At 39.9% G+C, this 26,017-nt stretch overlaps 1 protein-coding gene across 6 annotated transcripts in view; it reads left to right on the forward strand.

Moving 5' to 3' along the window:
* Positions 1-22,415, forward strand: part of fcho2 (FCH and mu domain containing endocytic adaptor 2) — a 48,403-nt gene extending 25,988 nt beyond the window's left edge. The window contains exons 9-28 of one of the 6 annotated variants that reach the window (XM_078272209.1): positions 2,832-2,900; positions 3,041-3,110; positions 3,227-3,251; positions 3,476-3,532; positions 4,161-4,218; positions 4,456-4,631; positions 6,922-6,946; positions 7,575-7,610; positions 8,312-8,351; positions 8,595-8,680; positions 12,358-12,867; positions 13,317-13,432; positions 13,544-13,676; positions 14,841-14,952; positions 15,901-16,056; positions 16,848-16,980; positions 17,999-18,198; positions 18,282-18,346; positions 19,385-19,549; positions 19,645-22,415. In XM_078272209.1, the coding sequence (XP_078128335.1) occupies positions 2,832-2,900; positions 3,041-3,110; positions 3,227-3,251; positions 3,476-3,532; positions 4,161-4,218; positions 4,456-4,631; positions 6,922-6,946; positions 7,575-7,610; positions 8,312-8,351; positions 8,595-8,680; positions 12,358-12,867; positions 13,317-13,432; positions 13,544-13,676; positions 14,841-14,952; positions 15,901-16,056; positions 16,848-16,980; positions 17,999-18,198; positions 18,282-18,346; positions 19,385-19,549; positions 19,645-19,667 (2,255 nt within the window). In that variant the 3' untranslated portion in view covers positions 19,668-22,415. The remainder of the gene's footprint in view (positions 1-2,831; positions 2,901-3,040; positions 3,111-3,226; positions 3,252-3,475; positions 3,533-4,160; positions 4,219-4,455; positions 4,632-6,921; positions 6,947-7,574; positions 7,611-8,311; positions 8,352-8,594; positions 8,681-12,357; positions 12,868-13,316; positions 13,433-13,543; positions 13,677-14,840; positions 14,953-15,900; positions 16,057-16,847; positions 16,981-17,998; positions 18,199-18,281; positions 18,347-19,384; positions 19,550-19,644) is intronic. The other 5 variants (XM_078272210.1, XM_078272211.1, XM_078272213.1 and 2 more) reach the window with 5 other exon arrangements.
* The last annotated feature ends 3,602 nt before the right edge of the window (positions 22,416-26,017 follow it).

The raw sequence follows: 26,017 nt of genomic DNA on the forward strand, positions 1-26,017 counted from the left end.
AGTGCCATGTGAAGCATATGCAATTTAAAAAACCATTCTCCGCTCATGCGTGACTGCATGCTTCCCTCACAGAGAGTAGAAAGAAAAGAAACATCTTCCCCTGTATAAACAAAGTCGTCTGTCTGTTTAGGAGATGTTTAAACAGTTCCTAATGTCTGCCCAGATTTAGGTAATATTCATGTGTCTGGTGTTTAGACTTTTTCTGCAGTTGGTGTGCATAAATATTGTCAGATGCAATCGCAGGATGCTAGCGGCAAAGAGTTCCTGCTCCGCCTGGCCCTTACGTAGATCATCAGCATTTGTTTAGCATCCCAAAACTTGAATTAAGAATGCAATGTGTACCAGTAATTTCCCCCTTCCTGGGTCCTTTTTTATTACTTTTGTTTGACAATAGCTTCAACTGATGCATTTAATGAAAGATGATGTCAAATGAGTTAATGAGTATGAGCTTCCCCTCCAGGATAAGATACACCTCATGAGTTAAAATATTCTCACCTGTTTTATGTCAGTACAGTGACCGAATGGGGGACGATGGAATTACCATCTCTCTCATTTCGTCCCTTGAGAGAAAGTTCTTGAATGAGCATGCCAATTTAGTTTTGATTGGCATGAAACTCGCTTGCACACAAAAACAGTCGTTCGTGCTGTCGATGTGTATTCGCCGGCGGTGAAGAGGCCTGATATTGCACAGTAGAGTAGATCGGTCATTGGTGTACTTTATCCACTTCACTTGGCGTGATGCATGCCTCTCGTGACTCGCCGCTTCCCTGCCCTTCACTCAGCATTGCACACGCCAAACAATGCGTCAGTTCTGCTCGTGACTGGCATCCTCTGGGGAGAGCGCGTTGGACTGCTGCTACTGTATACATTTTGAGTTGAAATATCATTAGCTTTGTTGTTTTCAGGTCAAGGCATGTTAGTGTATCGGAAGTATTGCCAGAGGGTCCTGCCCCATCTCTCTCTCTCTCTCTCTCTCTCTCTCTCTCTCTCTCTCTCTCTCTCTCTCTCTCCCCTGCTCATCTTGTAAGCTATTAAGCTTTCTAGTTATATACAGTATATCTGTGTTTATGTGGTCTAATAGCAAACACAGACTGGATGTCTTCCAGGTCATGCACTTTATGACAAAAATACTTAAGAAGGCATTTGTGCACAGATGTGTTGTTTTCTGCTCTAGTCACATAACTGCATAAGACAACTACAAGCGAGTGTAAGAATAAAATGCACTGTAAGGTGTGTTTGAATTCATAGTTAAGCATGGCTTATGCAGATATAACACTAATGTAAATTTGTTTCAGTTTGTTTTGTTATGTATCTGAGGTGTCACTCTTTCTAATAGATGGTAACATCACACAATAACAGCCCAATCTCCCAGATTTCTCTGATTGACATGCACACTCATTGCATGCCCTGCATCTGGTTTTCCTACAGCTTTTTGTGTGTGTGTGTGTGTGTGTGTGTGTGTGTGTGTGTGTGTGTGTATGTGTGTGTGTGAGCATGTGTATGTTAAAAGCCTCCACAAATGTTTCTGGAGGCACACTTAAAGCGTGACAGTCCAAGTGCCGGGCCTCGGAGGTAAATGTGTATAATTGATGAGCATTAAATTAAGTGTAAACTTTGTTGTTCCTCACTGTTTTCTCATCATTTGAATGATCATCTGAATGACCAAAAGCGATGTTATTTTTTCTTAAGATAAATCCACGGCTGGTTGTGCTCCAAGTGATATTATGGCTGGAATAGATACGACTATTTGTTAGTTCTATCTATTTATCAGGGTTGCCATGATTTATTCAGTGCCTTAGAATGTTTGGGTGTGCTTGATTACGTTTGCTTCATATGGTCTGTTCTTTTTTTCTGGCCATTTTTTGCATGCCAGAGAGAGAAGGAGAGAAGGGCATTTCTTAAGCCCAAGAGCAGATTTGTCCGTGTGGTTTTAAACACTTCACTGCATGTAATCTCGGAGTTGTTTTGTCTTATTGTAAAAGGATTAGTGACTTTGTGTGTCCGACCTGATTTGCCTTTTTAAGTATTGAAAAATGCCTCGTCATTCAATACCCAATTTCAATATCGATAGAGTAAATCTCATTAGCGTCATTGAGCCAATAAGCATGCAGCATGCTTCTACCAAGATCTAATAATGTTTGTGATTGGCTGTCTAACGTTACAGGTCGTGGAGACACGCAGGAAAAACTCTGTTACGCAGAGACAGCTCACGTAGTAGGAGCTGAAAAATAAATAAAAAGATTTGTGCCATAATGTGTGATGTTTTAATTAATAATAATAATAATAATAATAATAATAATATAATTATTTTTTATAAAATTGGTATCGTTTAGGAACCAGTATCAAAGTCACTGTATTGGTATCAGTACCAGTATCGAACATTTTTTAACGTTACCCAGCCCTAGTCATCATACCTGCTGTTTGCTGTGAGCACCAAGGCTCCTGTAGAATTGGTTTATGATTGTGTGATTTTTATGTCCAAAGTCCATGTGAGGAAGACTCTGTGTGTAGTGCTGTAGAGTACTTAGCATCCCCAAGAGGGAGTGTCATATCTCTGTGAGGGCCACCAGACACACAGTTGACTTCGCTATTGACCCTGTCTGCCCTCTGGGACCAGACCAGCCCTGTTTGTATATACACTTTGTATGGCACGCCAGACTGTATGTGTGTGTGTGTGTGTGTGTGTGTGTGTGTGTGTGTGTGTGTGTGTGTGGTGTGTGTGTGTGTGTGTGTGATTATTGCGTGATGTACATTCACAGCATTCACAGCAGTGGGTCACTGACCCTTTCCGTGCCAAATGAACCCAAAAGATTTTTTTTTTCTCTCATTAGGACCCATTGAGTTTGAGGAGTGCAATGCCACTATTGCAACTGAAGGTATGTCTAATAACAAAATTAAAGGTAAGAAAGATTTCAACAAACAACACTGCAAGTTGTATTTCACTAAAGCATTGCATGTTTAAAGCATTGGGATGAAGAGCAGATTTAATGTCATTTTAAAAAAAATATATGTTTGAAAAATTCTTTGTTTATGTGTTAAGGTGCCAAACCCAGAAAGAGGAAGCCGTTTGGCATCCCCGGTCGTAGGAAAGACAAGGACACAGATTCCACGTGAGTGAAGACTTGTGCATATTTAGTCCAACAACACAATTTGTGCAACTTGTTTTTTCTTTCCCCCTGGTAAAAATGTTACGACTGTCTCATCATGATGTGATTTTGTCTTTCAGGGAGTCTACAGAAGTCGAAGCTGCTGTGAGTATAATTTTAACCAAAACAACCAGTTATTCTTAGAGTTGATACTACAGCGGATATTTCAGCTTTGTATGTTGTTTTGATATCAAACAGGAGGAGGTGGAAAAGATCCTTGTTCATTTTATTCTCTCTCACTCTCCCTGTTCCCTCCCTCCTGTTTGTGTTTGTAGATTTGCTCATTCATACATTCATTCATTCATTCATTTCTCTGTTTCTGCTTGTAGAACACTGCCAATGGCGCACCCCCTGGATACTATGGGGCCATAGACATCCAGAATGCTGTAAGCAAGCTAATACACACACACACACACACACACACACACACACACACACACACACACACACACACACACACACACACACACACACACGGTAAATCTTCTATCCAGACCTTGTGTTTTGGTAAATCACAAGAACTGAATACATTTCATAATACAGATCGAAATTTTAAAACAGGGGTACTTTATTATTTTCTTATTTTCACTGTCCTGTATTACTGTGTATATTACATTTGCCTTAGAAACAGAATGCCATTAATGAAAGATGAACTTTCCATCTATTAATAAACTACACCATTTACACTTGATGACGATAAGAGAAATTTACATTAAAATAAAAACTTAAACTAAGTTTTAAAGTTTTGACTTAAGTTAAGATTTAGTGTAGAGAGAGATGGATATGCAAAAAAAACAAAACAATGAACAGGTACTAGTCAACAGTTAATTGTTTGTCCTATTTCGAGTGGTATAATATTACGTGTACTGACTTATTTAAAGAATTGATTTCCTATTTGATTGAAAATGTCAATTTCAATGTTATTTGAAAATACACATACGACGCATTTATTTTAGGTTTTGTGTTAATTGAAGATTTTTTTTACTTGACTTTTTTTCTGTTTGTATTGTGTAGAATATTCCCCAAGTTGATGAAGAGGGCTTCTGTATCAGACCGGAAGGAAATGAAAACGATATCCTTTTCATTTGTGTTGATGCCGTTCACACTCTAAATCTCAGTCCAGCTTATAAGACATTAAGGATATGTGGCTATTTGTTTTTCTGTTCACACACGTTTGCAACCTGAGGCCAGGGCTGGATAAAAAACTCTCTCTCTCTCTCTCTCTCTCTCTCTCTCTCTCTCTCTCTCTCTCTCTCTCTCTCTCTCTCCTGTGCCTGTTGTCGTCTCCTTAACTTTTTTCTTTGCTCACATGCCAAAGAGAATTCCTTCTATTCGTCCAGTGACTCAGAGGATGAAGATGAACCCAGGAAGTTCCACGTAGAAATCAAGCCCGTTCAGCCAAACAACGGCCCGCATCAGAACCGAGCCACCATCGACGAGCTTAAAGCCTCCATTGGAAACATCATCCTGTCACCCTCAACCTCGGTATGGCTTCATGACGCACCAAAACCACACCAAATACTAGAAATCCCCAAAACAAACCTGTCGCTGTCCTGCTCTGCTGCAGCATGGTCTGCTCTGCCTCTGCAACACTAGAGGGCAACAGGAGAGTATCTAACCTCTGTTTGGGTTGATGGGAACCGTACCATCCTTCTTGTAAATGCCGTTAGTCACTCTTTCTTGAAACTTATTTTATTTAAATTGTAAATACATCCGTATTACATTTAAAACATCTATTTGCCGGATTGGCTGCTGATTCAGTGAGGTTCCAGTTAGCACGCATTTTATTGTTTGTCTTTACTTTGAATTCAGTTTCATGCTAAACAACCTTGGGATATTTCTTTTTCCAAAAAAAATAAATAAATAAATATATATATATATATATATATACATACACTATACATACATATATATATATATATATATATATATATATATATATATATATATATATATATATATCAGGAACTCAGAAACAATAAGTTCTGATGTTGGATTTTACTGCAGACTCACACACATGCACACTACCCTCCTTGTAGGAATGCTTTGCGACACACACACACACACACACACACACACACACACACAGAGCCCTTCATTCAGCTCCTTGTCCCTCACCTCCCCTCAATCTCTGAATCCCTCTCCGCTGCTCTGTGAAAATAGCCGCTGTCATTAAAATTTAAAACCACTACTGCTTGTGTGCAAACTTGCACCGTGTGCACTAGCTGTTGTTGTTGTTGTTGTTAATGTTGATGTGGAGAGTCTGAAAAGGGCACGCTCAGTGTCGCAAAGGGGGTCTAGTGGGTTCCAGCCGCTGCACTCCCCGGCTGCACAGTAACCAAATGTCACGACATCTTCTTCACGGCTCTGGCTCTCTCCCTCACACACTCTGCTTTGACCACTGTTTCTCCTCCCTGCTTGTGTTGCACCTCACTCTTTTTCCTCCTTTCTTTGTTTGCTTTCACTCTTCTGGTTTTTATTGGAGCCCACTTCTTCTAGACAGGACTCTGTTGTGGTTATTTATGAATACTTTATGGGGTTAGTTGCGTAGTTTGTACAAATGTTTTTTCTCTGGATTTTTTGTTTGTTTTTTTCCACACTAGGAGTTAATGATAGAGTTTATAGAGGATATATTTTCTAGTTAATGTAACAAGATTCAGGAGGAAAGATGGTCTCTTTAAAACCTTTTGACTTTGTTCATTGCAGTTTAGTTTCGGTTGTTGTCGAGACTTAAACCCACAATTACTTTCTCATCCTAAAAGTACAAAAAAACACAGACCACTGTTTGTGTGCGTTGACTCATGCATTTAAATAACAGAATAGTCATTAGATTATGTTGGCCTTACTCTCTGTCTGTTTAGATTTCTGTTTCACACCCTTTTCCTACTTTGCATTTACCGATACGTTCTGGATTAAAGTTAAAACATACATCCAAGGTGATGACGAACGTTGCATCATCTGGTGTGAATTATTGAGAGATTTTCTTTTCTTTTTTTCCCCCTCAGTGCTCATTTTTTCTGTCTTTTTCATTTCTCCTCCTGTTTGGTTCCCCCTCTGCGGTGTTCCCTTTATTGAAATAGCAATGGAAGTCGTGTGTGTGTGTGGCCAGCAAGAGCCGTAATTGAACCCATTTGCCGCTTAGCGCCTGTGGGACTAAACCCTGGCCTCACAGCTCTACGGTGGTTAAACGCTTTTGCTATGTTCCTTAAACCCATTTTGTTTCTTTTTCTCCTCTCCTCCCTTGACAACCCCCCCCCCCCCCCCACCACCCCACCACCACCACCACCACCTTTCTCCTTGTACGAATTAATTCTTTGATTGATGCTCTAAGTTTCCATTGGGTTGGTGACCCTCAAGAACGAATCTAGCATATCTTGTTTTACACGGCATGACACGGCAGATTTATGTCCAGAAAAAAAGGCTCCGTAAAGGAAGTTGGTGAAGTGTCGGGGGGGGCATGCTCTCTGTTGTCCCTGACTGATCGTTGTATGGGCTTAGATGCATGGTTTTGCGCTGCTGAATATTTCACCCTAGGTTTAACGTCTGGTATGTGTGAGTGGAGAGTAGCCCTGTGATTTACTGTCTTAAACTCTGTAGTGGAAAAAACCCATTGCCACTGGGAATCATTAATAGTATAGTTTTCTGTCGTGTCAGTTTTGTCTTATTTGTGATTTTATTTCTAACAAATTGAGCAAACTCCTGGCAGGTAACGGTTGCAAATTTGTGGTGGGTCGCATGCGTCTTCGGTTAATTAATGCCTGTTTTTTGTTTTCAGGGACAGATGCGGAGGAACCAGTCTAGTAAGTATTTTCCCTGTCTGACCTCTCTGTATCTGCGTGTTGCTGGGTGACCGTGAAGGGGGTCGACTGTACAACTTCTCAACTACATTTTTCTTGGCACGAGTTGTTTTTAAAGAGCTTGTCTTTTAAAAAAGAAAAATCCAGAAACTTTAGCCAAAACCAACATATCCCGAGGAAAAAGTAAATAAGTGTTCTTTTCTGTAAATGTGAGCTTGAGGGATATTTCCCTCCCATGGTACAAATAAGATTAATTGCTTAATTAGCTGTTTATATTTTGACATGTCATAAATTATCTGTTCCATTCTGCAAGACGGCGCAGTTTGTAGAAGGTTTGTGTGTTTGATGTCTCCCCCAAGTGTTTGAGTAATGCTTTAAGAATATATCTACCAATATGTCATCTATCATGCTATCATGCTATTGATGCAGGTTTGAGAAAGCATTGAATATTTTTTTATGAGTTAAAAGTTAAAGTTCGTCTTCATTTCAAAAGGTGCTTTCACACACTGTGTTTGTACGTAACTATATGGTAATAATATTCACATTCTGCAGCTGAAACAGTGATAGAGCTCAATTTACACAAGGTATTGCATTGATAGATGTATACTCTACATACGCTCATTGATCACAGGAGTATCTACATTAAGCGCTAAGGCCCAGGGCCATGGTGAGTATGTTTTCACTACAGTAGTTAGCCTCCCACTCGCCTCAAAATATCACACCCCTTATCTCTGTCCCCTGCAGCCAGCTGACACTATCTAACACCACTGACACTGTGTTCTCTCACTGCAAAGCTTCACTTTATTTTTAAGAATTGACATACCTGTATGGTTTTATATTTGGGTTCTCTCAATTGTCTCCTCTTACCTCTGGTGCTTATGTGCTGCTTCAGGTTGCTTATATGGATCTTTTCAATGCATTGTAACACTTTGGAAAGGGGCACATAATTAACAAAGCGATGCCTGGTTTTATATTTAGTTGCCAAATCACTTCATCCCCTATTGTAAAGTGTTACCATCATATAAAAAAACACATTTTAAGTTAACCATTTGCAGTATTTGGGTAAGGTTGTACTGTGCAAAGTAGAAATAAGAAAAGAATTGTATCCAACCTAAATCTTACTGCAAATATACTTCCATGCCTTTTCATGGCATTTGTTCATTTGTTCAGTCAGAACCTCAGTTTATATTTCTGGTCTAAGGTGGGATGTAGTTTAAACATGCCTTTTGGCAAATGTCTTTGAATAGTCTCTGGTGAAAACCTCCTGTGTTGGGTTTTTATTTTTTAGTCGCTGTGAAAGTGAATTTGCTGTCATCGCTCTGCAGGTCTGTGGGTCTTAATTTTCTGTTTGTTTTTCTCTCTCTGCAGGTGATGAGCTGGCAAAAACCAGAGTGCCAACACCATATGAGTATGTATGAAAGTGCTCATGACTGCCACCATTTTCATCATGCTTACAGTATCTTGTTTTGTGTGCGTTTGTGCATGATTTTTCTCAGAAGCAAATTGTGCCGCTATTTGTTTGAAATGTAGGTTTGACTTGACCCCCTCTCTCAATTTTAATTTCAGTTAAATTTTTTTTCAATTCAAATTGATTTGTCTCTCTCTCTCTCTCTCTCTCTCTCTCTCCCTGTCTCCGGCTCTCCTCCGGCAGACTGACGCACAACGACCTTCTGTCTCTGGATCCGTTCGGCCCGACTCTCGCAGTAGGCTCCTCTTCCTCGGTGTCCTCATCAACAGGTAATCCCAAAGCCTCATTTTACCTTGATTGCTATGCACGCATATATTTCTCCACAACATCAGAATCCCTCGATGGTGCGTAGCAACAATGAAAGGGTTACATGGAGCGTGCACCGATATGCAAAGGTTCAGTCCCCGCACAGCGGCCGCTGGTTCAGTTGCGACCTGCGGCCCTTTTGCTGCATGTCATTCCCCCTCTCTCTCCCCCCTTTCATGTATATGCTGTCCTTTCAAAATGAAGGCCTAAAAATCATCTTGGAAAAAATAAAGACATTTTAGTCCTGGTTGATTTGGCGACAACCGTGGTTACAGGTGATAACAGCATTTATATTCAAATTAGTTTATTAGAATAAACCCCTTGAGATGTATCATCTCGTTTTCGAGGAGGTCCCAACACAAAACACAATCATTACATGACAACAGAGGAGTGACAGAAAATAAAAAATACAATATATCAATATATACGTACATACAAAAAGCAAAAAAATACAAAAAACCAATTACAACAACACATGCATATGTTCATCAATACATTACAACCGCTAAATGGCCAAGATGGCCAATAATAAGGAAACCGTAGTGTTACAGTCAAATGTAAACATTACATATATTGTCAGAAATACAACAGAAGAACCGCTTTAACCGTTTACAGTGCAGCAAAACCAACTTATTATTTAATAAAGAAGTCAGTCAATAATAACTGCAACATCTGATTTCATGGTGCACACGGCGCAAATAGTTTTTCACACAGTAAAGGAGTTGGTTATCTTGCTGAGAAGTGACGAACAATGTTGGCTTTGCATTAGCAGTAACTTAAAACAGCTCTGACACAGTGTAACGGCAGTGAACAGTAAACAGTGAGGCTGATATCCATGAGATAAAAAGGCATGCATGCATCATTTCCTGTCAATCTCGTTGTTAGGTCTGTCTGAATTGAGCGTGGGGAATGGCAGACTCTGCCACTACCAATAAAAAAAAAAAAAATTACTTTATAGAGAGGTAATTATAGAATGTAAATGCATTGAATGGCTATTACGGAAAAAATGCAGAGTGTAGATAGTATCAAAAATGGGGTTTGATTTCATGAAAATCTGAAGGATTGTAACTTTAAGGAGCAACCACACTAGCATTCTGTTTTTTACTCACTCGTTTGATCCAGTCCTTTTGCTCTTTCTGTTCTTGATCTCATCTTCTCTCTATGCACTGTGTAGTGTCCCCTTCCCTCTTTTTCTTTTTCTGAGCTACTCAGTTGGAAGTCTCTTCTCTCAAGGCAGTCCCACATGGAGGAACTGACCTCCTGAGGTCAACAGATTATTCAACTTAAAACAGCATTTTTTTTAATTTATTTTTTTATCCCACTCTGCAGTTTGTCTTTTCAATCATTTTACATCATTTTTGTTCTCCTCCTGTTTCATCTAAATCTTCTTAAAGTCTCTACATTAATACTATTGCGATAGACATTTGAATGTTTGTTTTGCTTTACTTTTGAGCGTTGATAGAGCGATTCTCATGGCTTTACGTGCATGACACCAGTGTTTAAACAAAGTGACATTAGCGCTGACCCATTACCTAAGCTAAGCGTAATCCACAGTTAATTGGCACCTAGTTGAGGTCAGAGGGTTGGCTATAAAGCCCACTGGCACGTATGTTGTCAAACATTGTCTCGTTACTGTCAAAGGTCTCGGCTTAGAAGTCAAAAGAGCATCGTAGAGTGCTCTGATTAAGATTCAGTGATGGGAATTAAGTCCCCGCTTACAGCCTGTTAAATCTCTCTGTGTACAGTGTAGCAGTGTTACCCGCTCCGACTGCACACATGACACATTAAACAAGTCTAGTCTGTGAGGTATTAAAACAATTAAACGCTCACTGAATAAGGAAGAGATTGTTTAAAAAAAAAAAAAAAAAAAGGTTTTGTATTTATTGTCATATGTTGTGTTTATTGATTTGATTGTACATTTCCATCTGTTTTACATATTATATATTTTTTTACTTTGCCTTTTGTTTGATTACAATGTAACTAAGTTCAAATGACTTGATGTTTTATTGGTTTTATTTATTTATGAACTTTTCTTGTTAGACCTTGCCTCTATCTTCCTTTCAATCCCTCCATCTCCATCTTTTCTGATGAATGACTCAGACGTCTTTCTGCCAGAGGCCTCAGGTAAAATGTGTGTGTCCCGTTTATCAGACAGTGATCTAAACGAAAACTTGTTTGAAGAACTTCAAGCTATCATCAGTGACTGTTATGCATGGCATTTATGTTCAATTTTTGTTTCTCTTTATGTAAACCTTTAAGTATTCTTTACTTCAAATGCGTGTGAACATGTGTGAGAGTCAAACTGATAATTGTCAGGACGTGTGTCCTTATGCGTGTCTAAAACAAGGGTCATCACTTTGCACATTTATGGCTGATAGGAGGATAGATTTTGGTTTAAAATATGCATCGTATTTCTCTGAAGATATTACAAAACTATGGTTTCAAAGTGTTTGCATGTGTTATAAGCCCATTTTGAGCTACAGTAGATACACATACTCCATGAGTCTTTTTTCATGTTGCAAGAAAAATATGTAGTAATTGTAGAAAATGAACAGCCACTGACTAAAGATTTAATAATGTGTATATAGGTTTAACTCTGCCAAAGTAGTAGAAGTAAAGTAGTCCAAAGTCCATATTCGTATACTGTGTGACACAATTAAAGGGAAAAAACTACATAATGTAAACACCTAGAAAAGACATAAACACTACTATTACTCAGTACCACAGAGGTGTTTCATATTTAGTTGAAGGCCAGTAACCGACAAGGCCATACAATTCTAATCAAACAAATACTGGTAGAAAAGCACGTTTTCATGTTCGAGGTAGGGCTGAACGATTTGGGGGGGGGATTCTTTCTGCCAGATTTTATGATTACGATTTGATTTGCGTTTTGTTTTCTTAAGAGTTTAGCTAAAGTTCAATATTCACTGTGTAACAGATGAAACATGTCATGGGGCAATTTAACATGAAACGCCATCAAAACTGCTCCATATTCTTATGCAAGGATGGGAACATTGATATGAATTGCCAGCAATAAGTGTTTTTCTTTTAATAAGCATGGAACATTGAACAGTCAAACACAGAACATTTATCACAAAAACTAAAGTTATAATAACGAAAAATAAAAACGTATCAGTACTTTCCGGTAAACTGAAATGTCTGATATGCCTCAGTTCAATAGCAGCATCTACATATTGCACCTTCCACCATCATGTTGGGTAACGTAATGAAAAATAAATGAAAAATCCACTGAAAAGAGGACATTTCTGTAAACAATCTGTGATATGTAACATCACTCCAGCATTTCTGAAAAAAAGTACATATAATAATAAAAAGAGGAATAAAAAATGTTAAACCAAACATTCAACTAAATATTGCACATTCGATTGATTGCGGTCTTCACGATTAGCTAATCGCATTCTTTCAAATCTCGATTTGAAAACGATTAATCGTTCAGCCCTAGTTCGAGGTACTCGCAATAACGCTTATGTGTCTGCTATTCTGGTGCTGCTAACTGCTGAGGAGTCACTTTTGTAATTTGCTGGTGTTACTAAATGTCTGATTGGTTTACCTTCTATATATATCTTTGCTTTGCATTTGTCATGTTTATCGCCTCTGTCAATCACATCGCCCCCTCCAGCTGAGGCAGTGACACAGCGGGAGCGCTCCCCTCCCCTGGCAGAGAGCCAACAATCCAAAGATGTCTCCTCTTTCTCCTCGTCCACATCCTCTCCCTGGGACTCACCAGAAAACCCTTTCCAAGCACTCAAGCCTGTACCAGCGAGGGCCCAGAGCGCCCCCATCACCCTGCCGACCGAGCCGATTGACCCCATCAAAAGCACGGCTGCAGCCAGCCCTCCGAAGAGCGTTGACGCCTTCTCCTCAGTGTCCTGGTCCCAGAGCCAGTGGATCGCCTTCAGTGATAATTTCGCTCCAGCTCGCCGTCAGGGCTCAGGGTCGTCTGCAAAGGAGCTCCAGAGGCCTCAGGCCGGCTCCGGCAGGTCAAGTCGCTTCCTCTCCGATGACTCTGCTGACGCCTACTGCAAAGCGGCAGGCAGCGGAGAAGACAGCAACCCCTGTTTCTCTGATGTCTTCTCTGGGATTACAGATAGGGCGATGGCAGCAGCTCCATCAGGCAAAATATTCAATGGTAACATTATTGCTGATGCTAGAGACGTGTCTAATGCCTGAGGTTTGGAGTTTTAGTTTTGCATTTAGTTTTATTTTAACTGTATGTTTTCATACTGTGCATTTGTTTTATATTTGAAGTTGACAATTGCATAATTAGTTTTCTGTTTTGTTTTTTATTATTTATTTTTATGTTACGGACATATGCTTATATAACTCACTGACTGGTTTGCAACATGTTTGTCTTTGACGTTCTTTTTGGAATGTGTTTTACTTCTATGTTGTTACCTGTTATGATTTTCATTATGGTTGCTATTATGTTTTTGTTTTTTTACTAGAGGTTTTGTTGCATGATGGTTTTGCATCTACGTGAAAGAAGCACAGTGTATACACTGTTGTTTGTTTGTACCTGATGCCCATGCTGTTTAACTGCCCCTAACCAGTCAAACTTCCATGTGTTTCTCGGTGTAGTCCCAGTACCAAACCGACCGACGACCCCGCTGACAGCTGGAGCCCTGGTACCCCCACCACGACCCTGCTCCAGGCCCAAACTCCCCACAGGAAAACTCACAGGAATCAATGAGATTGTGAGTAACTACAACATCCCTAGATTATATGTGCAACACAACATTGATTGCTGTTAAAATAACATTCTGACATTGTACTACCATTCTATTTGATGGACTCCCTTCACTCAGGTACGGCCGTTCAGCCCACCCAAGACATCTAACGCCAGCCCTCCTCCTCCTCCTGCACCACTCGCACGGGCAGAGAGCTCCTCCTCCTTGTCCTCGAATGCCTCACTCAGCGCCGCCAACACCCCCACTGTTGGTAAGCATCCTCCATGTATAGAGAATCTACTTTTCCTTGGAACTATTTATTCTCCTTTTCTTCAGCTCCTCGCCAACCTGCCACATACCTTTCGTCTCTGCAACATGATGTGCTGTTGTCCTCTTCTCTCACTCCTCCTTCCTTGACTCCTCTCCTTACAGGAGCTGAGCACACCTTTGCTCTCCCCCTCTCCTCCCCAGAGCCAGAGCTGCTCTCCCCCTCTCCTTTCTTTGTCCAAAGCCAAAGTGAGTCTGCCTTTCCAAACTTCTGTCTCCCTAAGAGACACTCCTTTCCGTAGTGCTTACAATCATCATCTCTACTCTGCATACATTTCACTGATGCTAGACTGTCATCATTAGGGCCTGTTAGCTCTTTGTTCATCTCTGTGCAAAGTTCATATCAGTCAGCTTAGGGCTCACCTGCCACAATCACACATTCAGGACTTACAACTGTGCTCAGCATCATCTCTCCTCACATTTGTGCTTCTGGGTTTGTTTATCTCCTCCTTTCTCTTTTATGCCTTTAATTTGGCGTAAAGAGGACGATGTGTTCATAGCGAAGCTGCCAACTTTTGAGAAGCGGTGTGAAACACCAGCAGGTATGGTTCATACAAGAGGACTCTCTTCTGTATTTAACTAAAACTAACACCAGTCTGTTTGATAGGCTGGATGGACAACTGGATATTGTCCACTTGTTTTGCAATGATTGCATTTCTGTCTTGTGTGCTCTCCAGATTCACCTTTTCAGCCCGTTTCTCACATTTGTCTTTCTGTCAACCGCATCTGCTCCTAACATTATAAAGATTTGATTGTTAAAATAATGAAGTAATGGATGATTGACTGGTGCATTTTTTGTTGACTTTAGTTGAATATGCTGTCTGAGGTAATTGTGTCTGAATTCTTTGAACTAAAGCAGATGGAGCACGATCTACTCTAAAAACTTACCTTATTTTTCTTTATTTGAAAAATAACAATGTACTGATTTGCAATGCATGAATGACTGACTTCATGAAAAGCAATAAAACAAATATTCTAAATTATATAATGCATCTTTGCACGATCAAGCCTTCCTAATTCCGATGTGAGCTTTGGACCCCGCTGTTGTAAAAATCCGATCTGCAGCTGAGTCAACAGACCTCAAACTCTGTGCCTTTCTCATTCTCAGGGACGTCTCGCGGTCCCAGCCCTGTGACCCTGGCATCCCAAGATGCTTTGCCCATTGCTGTGGCCTTCACAGAATCGGTTAATGCTTACTTCAAAGGAGCTGATCCCACTAAGTGAGTCTCACATGACCTCCCGCCGCTCAAAGGCCCCGACATGGACCTGCACGCATACCCATTTTTGTCCATATTATAACTTGAACTACAACACATATGATGTTATGCGTTCTACAGTACATGGTGCTGCATGGTCCCTAGCCCAAACGACACTCGGATCTTTGGTTGTGTATGTAGCTCCCTCTCGCTCTGCATGTGTGGAATGTTTTGCATTAGTCTGACACCATTCTTTCAGAGTGGATAACCTACATGGGGCAGATTATAGTCTGGGGCAGTGAAAACATACAGCCATTTATTGGTTAACTGCTGTTAAATTGCTGCTGTGCAAAAGGCTTATTTTTGCAGGGATTAGTGAATGGAACATTTCATAAGCAATGCAGCGGAGACACGGTGCGAGGTTGAGACTCGCTGTGGTCCGATTCCACCCCAGCCTAGCCCAACCCCAACGGAAGGAAGAAACTGATTTATATTAGACTATAGATGCATGCAGAGGTGTACTAAGAAAAGTGGAGATGGAGATGTGTTACACCTGGGACGTCCACTTTTAAAAAGGGCCTTTGTTAGATCTTTATATATATATATATATATATATATATATATATTTTATTTATAGGCTAAAGTACGATCTATAATTTAGAATCAAATAGTTGTAGATATATTTCAAGCAAAAATGCCAAACCGCCTCTAATTCCAATTTCTCAAATGTGATTTATTTTATACTTTTCTCTATTGTTTATCATTACCTATTGAATAAAAAAGAATATATTTGGGTTTTAGACTGTTTGTCAGACCAAACAAATTAAAAAGGGTCAACTTAGGCGCGCTGGGAAATTGTGAAATCTTTCTGACATTTGATAACCTAAACAATTATGGATTAATTGAAAGAAAAAAAAAAAACACAGATACTATGTATGACATAATTCATATTCGCGTGGCTACATCCCACAGGTGCATTGTGAAGATCACAGGAGATATGACTTTGTCGTTCCCCATGGGCATCATCAAGGTGTTCACCACCAACCCCTCCCCGGCCGTGCTCACCTTCAAACTGAAGAACACCAGCAGGTTGGAGCAGATCCTACCCAACCAACAGCTACTATACAGGTGAGCCGTCCAGAAGAGTTAAACACAAACAGGCCGGTTTGCAAGTGAAGCGTTTTGGAGAGCCGACGAGTTGCTAACTTGTCAGAGTCGTGGTTAAGTGAAAGAGGGGATTTGGACGCGATGATTCGAGTGAGAATCGAGGAAATGTAGTCTGCGTCAGTGAGAGGAAATTCAATTAGTAATCTGACATAAACCTATCATTAAGCTGTCAGGGAAGTATTTTCCACCAGACTTTAACAGCCAGGTTCTCAACAGCCCATGTCTCTTCTGAAATACTTCACAGCCTGAAATGGCAAAGAACAGCAAACTTCATATAACAGCTGCTTCATTTATCATACGTTATTTTGCCTCTCACCTCTTTAGTCTCAGTCAAAGGTGTTTAATGTATGTTTCACCTCACATGCAGTGCAAGTTTCAGTATGCCGCAATTTGTTTTTGGTTCTATTTTTAAACTGCACTTTTTTTTTAACAATGTCTGTTAAACATCTAACAAATGTTATGTGACAAGTTCATATCCTTTCTTAAAAAGTAAAGGGAAATGACATCTTTTTAATGCTTCTTGCACTTCTTCTCCCTCTCAGTTATCCCAAGACCTAATGGTTGGAGTAATTGAATCAGATGGAATTCATGATTAGTAGCTGGTTGAATATAACAAGGTCACTTTTTCCAAGCTATTATAGCTTTGCACACTTAGCCAGGAAGAGCAATGAATAATTGAGCCTCCGATTATTCCTTGTGCATCAGTGTGTCTCTGTGTACATACATTTCTGACTGTTTGTCTTTTTATCTAGTGATCCTTCCCAAAGTGACTCAAATTCAAGGGACTTCTGGTTCAACATGCAAGCGCTGACATCCTACCTCAGAAAAGCCTCAGAGCAGAACCCTACAGCTTCCTACTATAATGTGGACATCCTAAAATACCAGGTCAGTCAGCCAACGCTGAGCCTAAAACATAATCCAGATAAAATAACTGTAGTTAAAGAATGCCCTGTAAAAACATATTTCCCTAAGTGCTTCGCCCTCTAAACATGTCTGAGAAAGAAGCAACAAAACTAGATGAGGTTAGAGGAGGGAGCAGGGCGGAAATACAGGCAGTGCAGAATGAATTTTTGAATGTGAAATATTTTGGAAGCCATGTTCCAAAGTTAAAGTGAAATGATCTCACAGTATTATCACAGGGCTGTCTATTTGATCTTCCTGCCATCGGCAGCTCTAGTCTATAATATTCTTAGAATATTAAAATAGTTTTAACCTCACTTATAGGAATTGAATTCATTTGTGGTCACTTACTGGCTTCATAATTAAATGTACTCCTCTAAAACTGTGTTATATAGTCTGGTGTAAACCTCAGCCATATACTGTAGGCCTGGTCCTAAAATCCTGTAGCCTCACACACGAAATGCCACGGCTGGATGACATCATCTTTAAATAGACATGTTCAAACTGGCTTATTTACATTATTATATTAGTTTATATGTTATGTCCTTGGACATAAAAGATGGTATTGTAAAAGCTTGACCTATAAAATCCAAGTTGTCAGCGCCATACATAGCATGTATGAAAAAAAACATAATAATCACAATCCAAACTCATGATTTTGAAACATTGTAACTATAAGATTAAGATAATATTGTTTTTTCCTCTACCTTTCTACAATTCAGTCTTAACACTGATTTCTGATAGAAGAATATTTGACTTTGTCCTGGTTTCTGGAAGCTTTGGAGGAACATTAGTTTTGCTTTAAGGCTTACACTTGTACTTCCAGCACACTAAACCAACTAAATGTGTTTGTATCAGAACTTCAATGTTGAAATTGACCTTCTAAGTTGAGATTCAGACTTCAAACATGGTCTCATGTAGTCTCATTGCAGCTGATGTAATGGGAACATCACTCTAGTTGCCTTAAATTTAAAGCAGCTTTGTTCATACCTACTGTGTTCAGGTGCAGTCTGATGGGATCCATTCCACTCCTCTCAACCTGGCCATATACTGGAAGTGTACACCGAGTACATCAGACCTGCGGGTAGACTACCGCTACAACCCGGAGTCCATGGCCTCCCCCGGTCCACTCTCCAACGTACAGATCTTAGTGCCTGTTGACGGAGGAGTCACCAACATGCAGTCTCTGCCTAACTCCATCTGGTAAGAAGTGGTGCATGTAAAGTGCTGAAAACATTTTCTATCTTGGTCAAACAGAAGCCGCTCATTTCTTTCTCTTATTGTAGGAATCCAGAGCAGAATAAGTGTCTATGGAAGCTCAGTGAAATCTCAGAAAAGTCTGAAAATGAAGGTAAATCATCTTTCTCTTTGTTTGCAATTAAGCGTGATTTATGGTTCTGCGGAGGCTCCACGCAGAGCAATTTAAAAAAAAAATTCCCCACACATTTTGTGTCTCTTTGTGGGTTGTTGTTTTTGTCTCTTTGTAGTCGTGTTCTGTCTCTTTTTGGTCATTTGTTTTTTGGGTCTCTGTGGTCATTTTGCATCTCTTTGTTGTCAGTTTGTGTCTTTTTTGTAGTAGTTTTGCGTCTCTTTTTCACATCATTTTGGACCGTTTTTATTGCTAGCATATCTGTGTCTAAAACGCTGGAAAAGCTAGAGCAGATCATAAATAAATAACACTCAAAAAGCTTAAAGACAAAACTTGCTAAAGAAGTCCAACTACAGTCATTAGATCTGAGAAAACTCTTTTAGTGGTATTCACTTGGTTAGGTGGTGCCCAAAACGGCTTGGGTGCTGCACCTAAACCTTATAATAACCCTGCTATTTAAGTGGCCTGAAGTTTATACTTGTGCGTTGGTGCGTGCGTCGATCTCTTTAAGAGAACAGCAGAGCCGGCATGTGTGTGTGCGTGGGTAGTGTGTGGTAGAGAGAGTGAGACAGTGACGGTGATTAGCTTCGGAGCGAGTACCGACTCTAGAGTCATAGTGAGAGAAACAAAGTGTCTCCTCTGTGCTTTCTGACCACGGTCTGAAATCTGTAGCAGGAAAAGTTAACCCTCTCCTTGATTTCATGTTGTTTATGGAGCAGGAGAACCAGGAAATGAGGAACGACAATGCTACCAAGCCACGGCCAAGCGGCGTGTGTCGCGGCGACGTGTAGTTACATTTTTCGAGAGGTGCACGTCAGGTTTCAGCATAGTGTCCGCCGTAGGGTACGTGTCTCCACGTACCCTACGTACGTAGCCACAGCGTAGATTCAACGCAGAAGCATAAATCCCGCTTTAGAGGCAGCTTGTACAAAATCCCACCTGTAGAGGAGGTGTACGGCGAGGAAGAGAACTGGATAATTTGCTGGAAAGTGAGTGTATTTGTTTGTGTTTGACTCCCAGGCGCCGGGTGCCTGAGGGCCAAGTTTGAACTGTCAGATGGGCCATCGAACCCCTCCACTCTGGCAGTGCAGTTTATGAGTGAAGGGAGCACCCTGTCAGGAGTGGACATGGAGCTGCAGGGGTCTGGATACAGACTTTCTCTCAACAAGAAGAGATTTGCCACAGGTATGCAGTGCATCGGATCATCCACACGTACCTGATACTGGTATATTTAATGCATCAGTGACTCAAACTGCTCACCTTTCTTTCTTTTTCTGTAGGACGTTATATGGCAGATTGCTGAGGTGAACCGCCACTCTGGTTCTTATGAAATAAAATCTCGTTTGACACAAACGTTGGCAACTTTGCAAGGCTTCCTGAACCTCTGAATCCATCTGAGCTTTTGCCTGGGAGGCGAGAATCTCACTACAATTAAAAAAACAAAAACAAAAAAAAAAACAGCACTGAGTATTGAACACTGTTTAAAGAAAAAAAAAAAAGAATAAAAGAAGAATAAGATGAGCTTTCAGGAAATGTGTAGATATGAAGTCTAATGATGCTTTCTGATCAATTCACTTTTGTATAGTCAGAAACAATTTATGGATTAGATATAAATCTATATTGTATTTGAAATCATAAAAAAGGTGCACTAACAATTTATCAGATGCTCTTCTTCCTCTTATATTCATTTTTCCAAGAGCCTATAAGGAATATAAAACAAAACCATGTCCGCGTGGAAGAGAAGAAAAGGTTTCTCCCTCTCTGCCTCTGAACTGTAAATATTAACACGGATTATTCTGCTCGACCAGCTCTGACTCAACACTCAAAGCAGCTTTGTTTACTGATCTTTCTCTTTTCCTCCTCCTGATTTGTCTTCTTTTCGTCACGTGCATTGAATCAATGAAGGTCGAATCTGTCTTAAACAGTACTCACGCACTAATGCACAAGCTTGATCTCTTAAACTAACATTGAAGTGCTTTCAAACTAATGCAAAAAAAAAAAATCTGACCTCAGTGCCTCCTCTTATACTGCGTGCGGATCAACAGGCATCAGAAGTGTGTCAATGTTTTACCCAAATTTGGGTTTCCAGATTTAAGCTACATTTCTGTGTGATAAAATGCATGGATTTCTTTTTTTTTTTAAACAATCACCCCTAATGGGGTCTGTGATCAGTGTGGTCTTTTTAGAATTGAACTTTTTTCCCTTGTAAATTCCCCTTCCAGTCATGGCTTGTATTTAAAAAATTATATATATATATATATATATATATATATATATATATATATATATATATATATATATATATATATATATATATATATATATACTTTTATGAATCAATTCTCAGCAATCTTGACTGTAAAACATTCTGTCAAATGGTAGATGCTTTAAAAACAAAGAATCAAGGGACATTGCCCCAAATTTAACTTGTAGCCTTGTTTTTTAAACTGGCTTTTTTATCACACTTCTGTGCCCTACAAATAGAGAAATGTGCCTGAATCAAACTTTTCTCTTATCTTTTTTTGTATACTACAGCACAGTCAATGAGAATAGCACCAACATTGTGCCAGTTGTGTTTTTGTTTTACTCCTTTTATTTGGATGTTGAAGGGAAAATGTCTCCTCTCTTTTTACAACCCGACTGTCTTCCAAAAACAAAAGAGTCATGTTTGCCTTCTGTGATTGAGTTTAATCATCAAACTCTTTTTATATCTTGTCTTTTTCTAGTCCTTTCTAACGCTCGTCAGTTGAACTTAGCCCCTCACACACTCACTGTGCAGTAGATTATGTTAGTGAGTAGCAATAGCACAATAAGGCCAAATGAATGATCCTAATGCCTTCTCACAACTACTCGACACTCAGTAATCCAGTGTTGTTGATTGGGGTTAGATATTGTGGCACAGTACTGCCATTGCCCTTTGAAACATTACTGGCCTGTCCTGCCTGTCACCTAGTACATGCTGGGATAAAACTTTTGCAACTATAGAAAACTGATGGATGGATGGATGGGTGGATGGAAAATTTCCACGTTTGACTTTTGGTGCTTCATTCTTCACTCTTTTACTAATGAAGGCTGCTGCTGTAGAGGCTGTTGTGCTTCTTAATGAGTATTTTTATGTTTTACTTTGACCTCAACCATGTAATGGTCCTAAAATTGGTAAATGTGCTGGTATGTGACGTGTGGAGATGCGATTAGTTAGTTGCCTGGAAGCTGTGATTGAAAATGTATGAAACTTTTTAGGGCAGGAGTTTCATACACTGTGCACCATGTGGCCAACTGACCTCTTAGATAAGATTTTAGGAAATATCTTTTCACACCAGGCTTATTTTTTACTGTCTGCTTTTTAACTGACTGGTTTGCAGGTGATTTAAACTCATATCCATACGTGATTCATCCGATGTCTCACTTGATCATTTATTTCATTTCATAATATCTGGCCAGGGTGATTATCACCATTTTTTTAAAGCGTTTTTAATGTTTTGTATGATTCTGGTTTAAGACTCAAGCCTTTGATAATAATCTAGAGGCAGACATTCATCTTAAATGGATGATGGAATATACATGTAACTTTTGTATCTCACTCTGGACTTTAATCAGCCAAATGTTTTAAATGAATGAGTTTACATAAAATCCTCAGATTGTAGCACCAGACATTTGTACAGTGAGAACATGTCGCTCTGTGTTTTTCCTTAATTATATCAGCGGTTTTGGTCAGATGAGCCAAATGCATTAAAAAAAACAAGAAGAACACACATTCTGTAATTGTGTTCAGTATTAGCAAGCTGGTTCTTGCTGTCCCAACAAAACATACAAAATAAACTTACAAGGCTCCTTTTTTTCGTCACTTTCACCTATCCCATCTTTCTTTATACAGTATGTTGTATTGAACAGAGTTTAAAGAGAGAAAAATTGTGTAAATGATTCTCATAAATTGTACATTTTTACCAATATCTCAGCCACTTTGTGTCTCTACTTTTATGATTTCTCATTGTGCCTGTATTAAATGTGTAATATATGAATATATACAAATATATTAAAAAGACTAAGTGTTCTGTGTAGTTTCTTTTAGCCTCATCATGCAGATATAGTAAGAGCTTCCATCATGATTATTTTTTGGGCATTTTTGTTTGACAGGTTGTTTTTTTTACAGTTAAGAGGTAGACGGGGGCGGTACACTACAAAATCGTAGGTCAGTGTTGAACTAGCGACGTTGCGGTTGTGTGGCATGTGCTCAGCTACCAACTTGTTCGATCAGCACACATTTTTGTACAGACATTCATGGTTCCAAGTCATTGTACCCGGATGACTTTAGGGATATCTTAGCTTTTCATCTAACACCACCAGTAGTTCAAAATTTCAATTGGTCCAATCATTTTATAGTTTTAATTTTATGACCAAATACCTCCAAAACTGATGACATTCCCATGGGTCTCAGTTGTATCTCATCTAGTTTCGCTTTGCCAGACCTTCCTTCACAGCTCTCTGGAGGAGGGTCTGGCTAGTCCACACAGCATTCCGGGATGGGAGAAAAACACGCTCTGGTTTATTGGCATTTCTTTAAACCAATCACAATCGCACTAAGCTCCGCACAGAGCCACGGTACCGCTGCAAAATGGCTTCGGAAGGAACTTGTTTTGGTGGAACGTGCATGTTCAAAAGTTGTTTTAGTCGTGCGACAGAACTCAGATTGGACAGATAGTCTAGCTAGCTGTCTGGATTTACCATGCAGAGATCTGAGGAGCAATTAACCATAGTCCTCAGAAATCCACCGGGGTTTAAAATTCCAACACAAAGAAAGCAGATGGAAACGGACATCTGCTGAAAAGACATGCATCTGGCGGAATGTCCTGCGGCACCGGAGCAATCCCGGAAGTGGAACGTCATGGATATCTCATCTGAAGTGCTTATTAGCTAATGTTAGCATGCTAACACGCTAAACTACGAAGGTGAACGTGGTTAACATTATATCTGCTGCACTTTTAACTGTGATGTTAGTGTTGTTGAGTAGTTTCAAAGAAGGTAGCAATGCCGCATGCTGCTAGAGCATGAGTTAAAGAGAATTTAAGAAAGTGAAAGCTGTTTTTAAAATAAGCAAATATGCCGATACCTTGAGCTTAGAATCATGAATCTAATAACGGGAGAGCAGTTTTTCTCTTGCAGAGGCCATGATGTCCACCTGAGTTTCTTCTCTGCATTGTCGGGTCATCATGGAAAGCACAATAGGCCCAATCAATAAGTCATGATGAGTTGACGGGTCAGTTCTCTCAAAAGCATATTTTTCTCTAAAAGAGCTACAGTGTTTCTCCATTTAGACAGTTTCTGTGTGACTATATGAGCTTTAATGATAATTGTATTGAGTTCACCGCAGTACAGTGTATCTCAAAGCAACTGAAATTTCATTTAAAAGACTCAACAGTACACTAAAGCCTCTTTTATGTGGCTGGTGTGCTTTAGTAGAAATTCAGTGGAATGTTTGAAACATTTGACAGATATACTGTAGCACTCAGCGATAGATTTGGGGGGGGGAATTAGTGTCTTGGGGTGAACTGGCCCTTTATAGCCATCTAAATTGCCCCAAAACATCAAATTTTATGATAAAATATTGTAGGCTGAAAAGTCAAAAGTTGCAATTGTACAAAAGAGATTTTTTTTTTTTAATGACCAGTCCATATGCAGGAGGATAGGGCATGGGAACAAAGCTTGAAGACACCCCCACACATGTGTTACTAATGTGCTGTTTGCACTGGGAGAGCCTCGTACAGTGCTTTGCTTAGGAGGATGTACGCATGACTGTGCATACACGTTCAGCACTACATCAACACCTTGTGCATATTTACACACTGAGTCATGCCTTGTGTCCCTCTGCCTGAAGACCTCCTCCATGCTGTTTGAAATGCACCGTCAGAGCTGCCTTTTCACAGCCACATGTGGGAGCCATCAGTGTTGCCTTTACTTTTCTCCGTCCGCCGCACTCAGAAGAAGAGGAAGAGATTTTAAGGTCTCCTGTGTATGATGTTATTCTCCGACAGGCCAAAGTGATATATGTGAGCTGAAGTCATATCCAAAAACTGTGTTGGTCCATATGTAGACTCTTGTGTGTGGCCAGGCATTTTATACAACTTGACGGGATCTGTGAATGTGAGTGTGTGGGCTGTACAGGTAGCAGGCTACTAAAGAGAAATGTGATTAAGGGAATTTAAAGGAATACTTTGACATTATTTGCTTTCTTGCCAAGAGTTGGATGAGAAGATTGATACCACTCTCAAATTTTGAGAGAGCTAGGCTGGCCTGGCTCAGTTCTTAGGTTATACTGTAAATCTGCCTTCCGCCACCTCTAAATCTCACTAATGAACAGTGTTTCATACAAAAATCAAAGTCTCTGTCTTACAAGGGGTTATGTAACAGACCTACTGTACTGTAAATACACTTATGCGCTTTTTTGTCGAGAGTTAGATGACAAGATTGATATCAGCCTCATGTTTGTACGGTAAATATACAGCCAGCAATTGGTTGGCTTAGCTTAGCAAAGACTGGAGACAGTGGAAAACATCTTCTGTTAGCTTGGCTCTGTCTATTAAATCTGCCTACCAGCACCACTAAAGCTCACTAGTTAAAAAACATTACAACCCGTTTATAGGAACATTTTTAGGGTAAAAATGACATGATTTTACAGGGGGTTAGCCTATGGGCGGGACTATGTTTTGGCTGGGTGCAGCGTGTCTCCACTGGTTGGCTGGCAACCTCACAGTAAATCCAGATTTCTCTTTTAAGTTTTAAAAATATTAACATTTTGGGAGTTTAATTTGAAGATTGATACCACTCTTATATTTGTATGCTGAATATGAAACAACAGCTAGCAGCCGGTTAGTTTAGCTTACCATAAAAACTGGGGAAACAGCTAGCCTGTCCAGAGGTAACAAAATCCATCTATCAGCACCTAATTAACACGTTATTTCTCATTTGTTTGTTCAGCTGTTCAAAAACCAAAGTGTTGTTTTTGTACAAACACAATATACTGTGGCAGTTAGTCAGCTTTAGAGGTGCTGGTAGGCCGACTTTGTTACCTTTGGACAGGCTAGCTGTTTCCCCCTGTTTCTAGTCTTCATGCTAAGCTAAGCTAACCAGCTGCTGTAGCCTCATAAGTACCATACACACATGAGAATGGAATCAATCTTCTCTTCTAACTCTTGACAAGAAAGCAAATAAGAGTGTTTTCCAAAATGTCAAACTATTATTTAAAAACTGTGGGAATTCTGGGTTCTGGGATGGCTGAGCCATCTGTGTCTGGTATCGATTGAGAGAGTCTGAACGTCAGAATCAACTCCGTGAAACAGTCGGAGTAGAGGGAGCATTTAGTCTTTGTTGTCCACCATCACAGTGATGTTTGTCCAAAGGCTCACTGGAGCCATAGAGTTGAGTTATTCTACAATACAGAGAGGGAGCCTTACATCAGTAACATTTATGGACAATTTACAATTGATGTGCCCATTTGATCTCCCTCTTCACTACGAGGAAAACCATCTGAACAAACATGGATGGTGTAAGTTTATTGCATTAATATGGATTCTTTTCCCCTGATACTCCTGCTCACTCCGAAACCGAGACGACCTCTTTAGAATAACTCAAACCCGGAACATGTCAGACTCACATCCA

Source organism: Sander vitreus, chromosome 16 (assembly GCF_031162955.1).
Source record: "Sander vitreus isolate 19-12246 chromosome 16, sanVit1, whole genome shotgun sequence".
Lineage (NCBI taxonomy): Eukaryota > Metazoa > Chordata > Actinopteri > Perciformes > Percidae > Sander > Sander vitreus.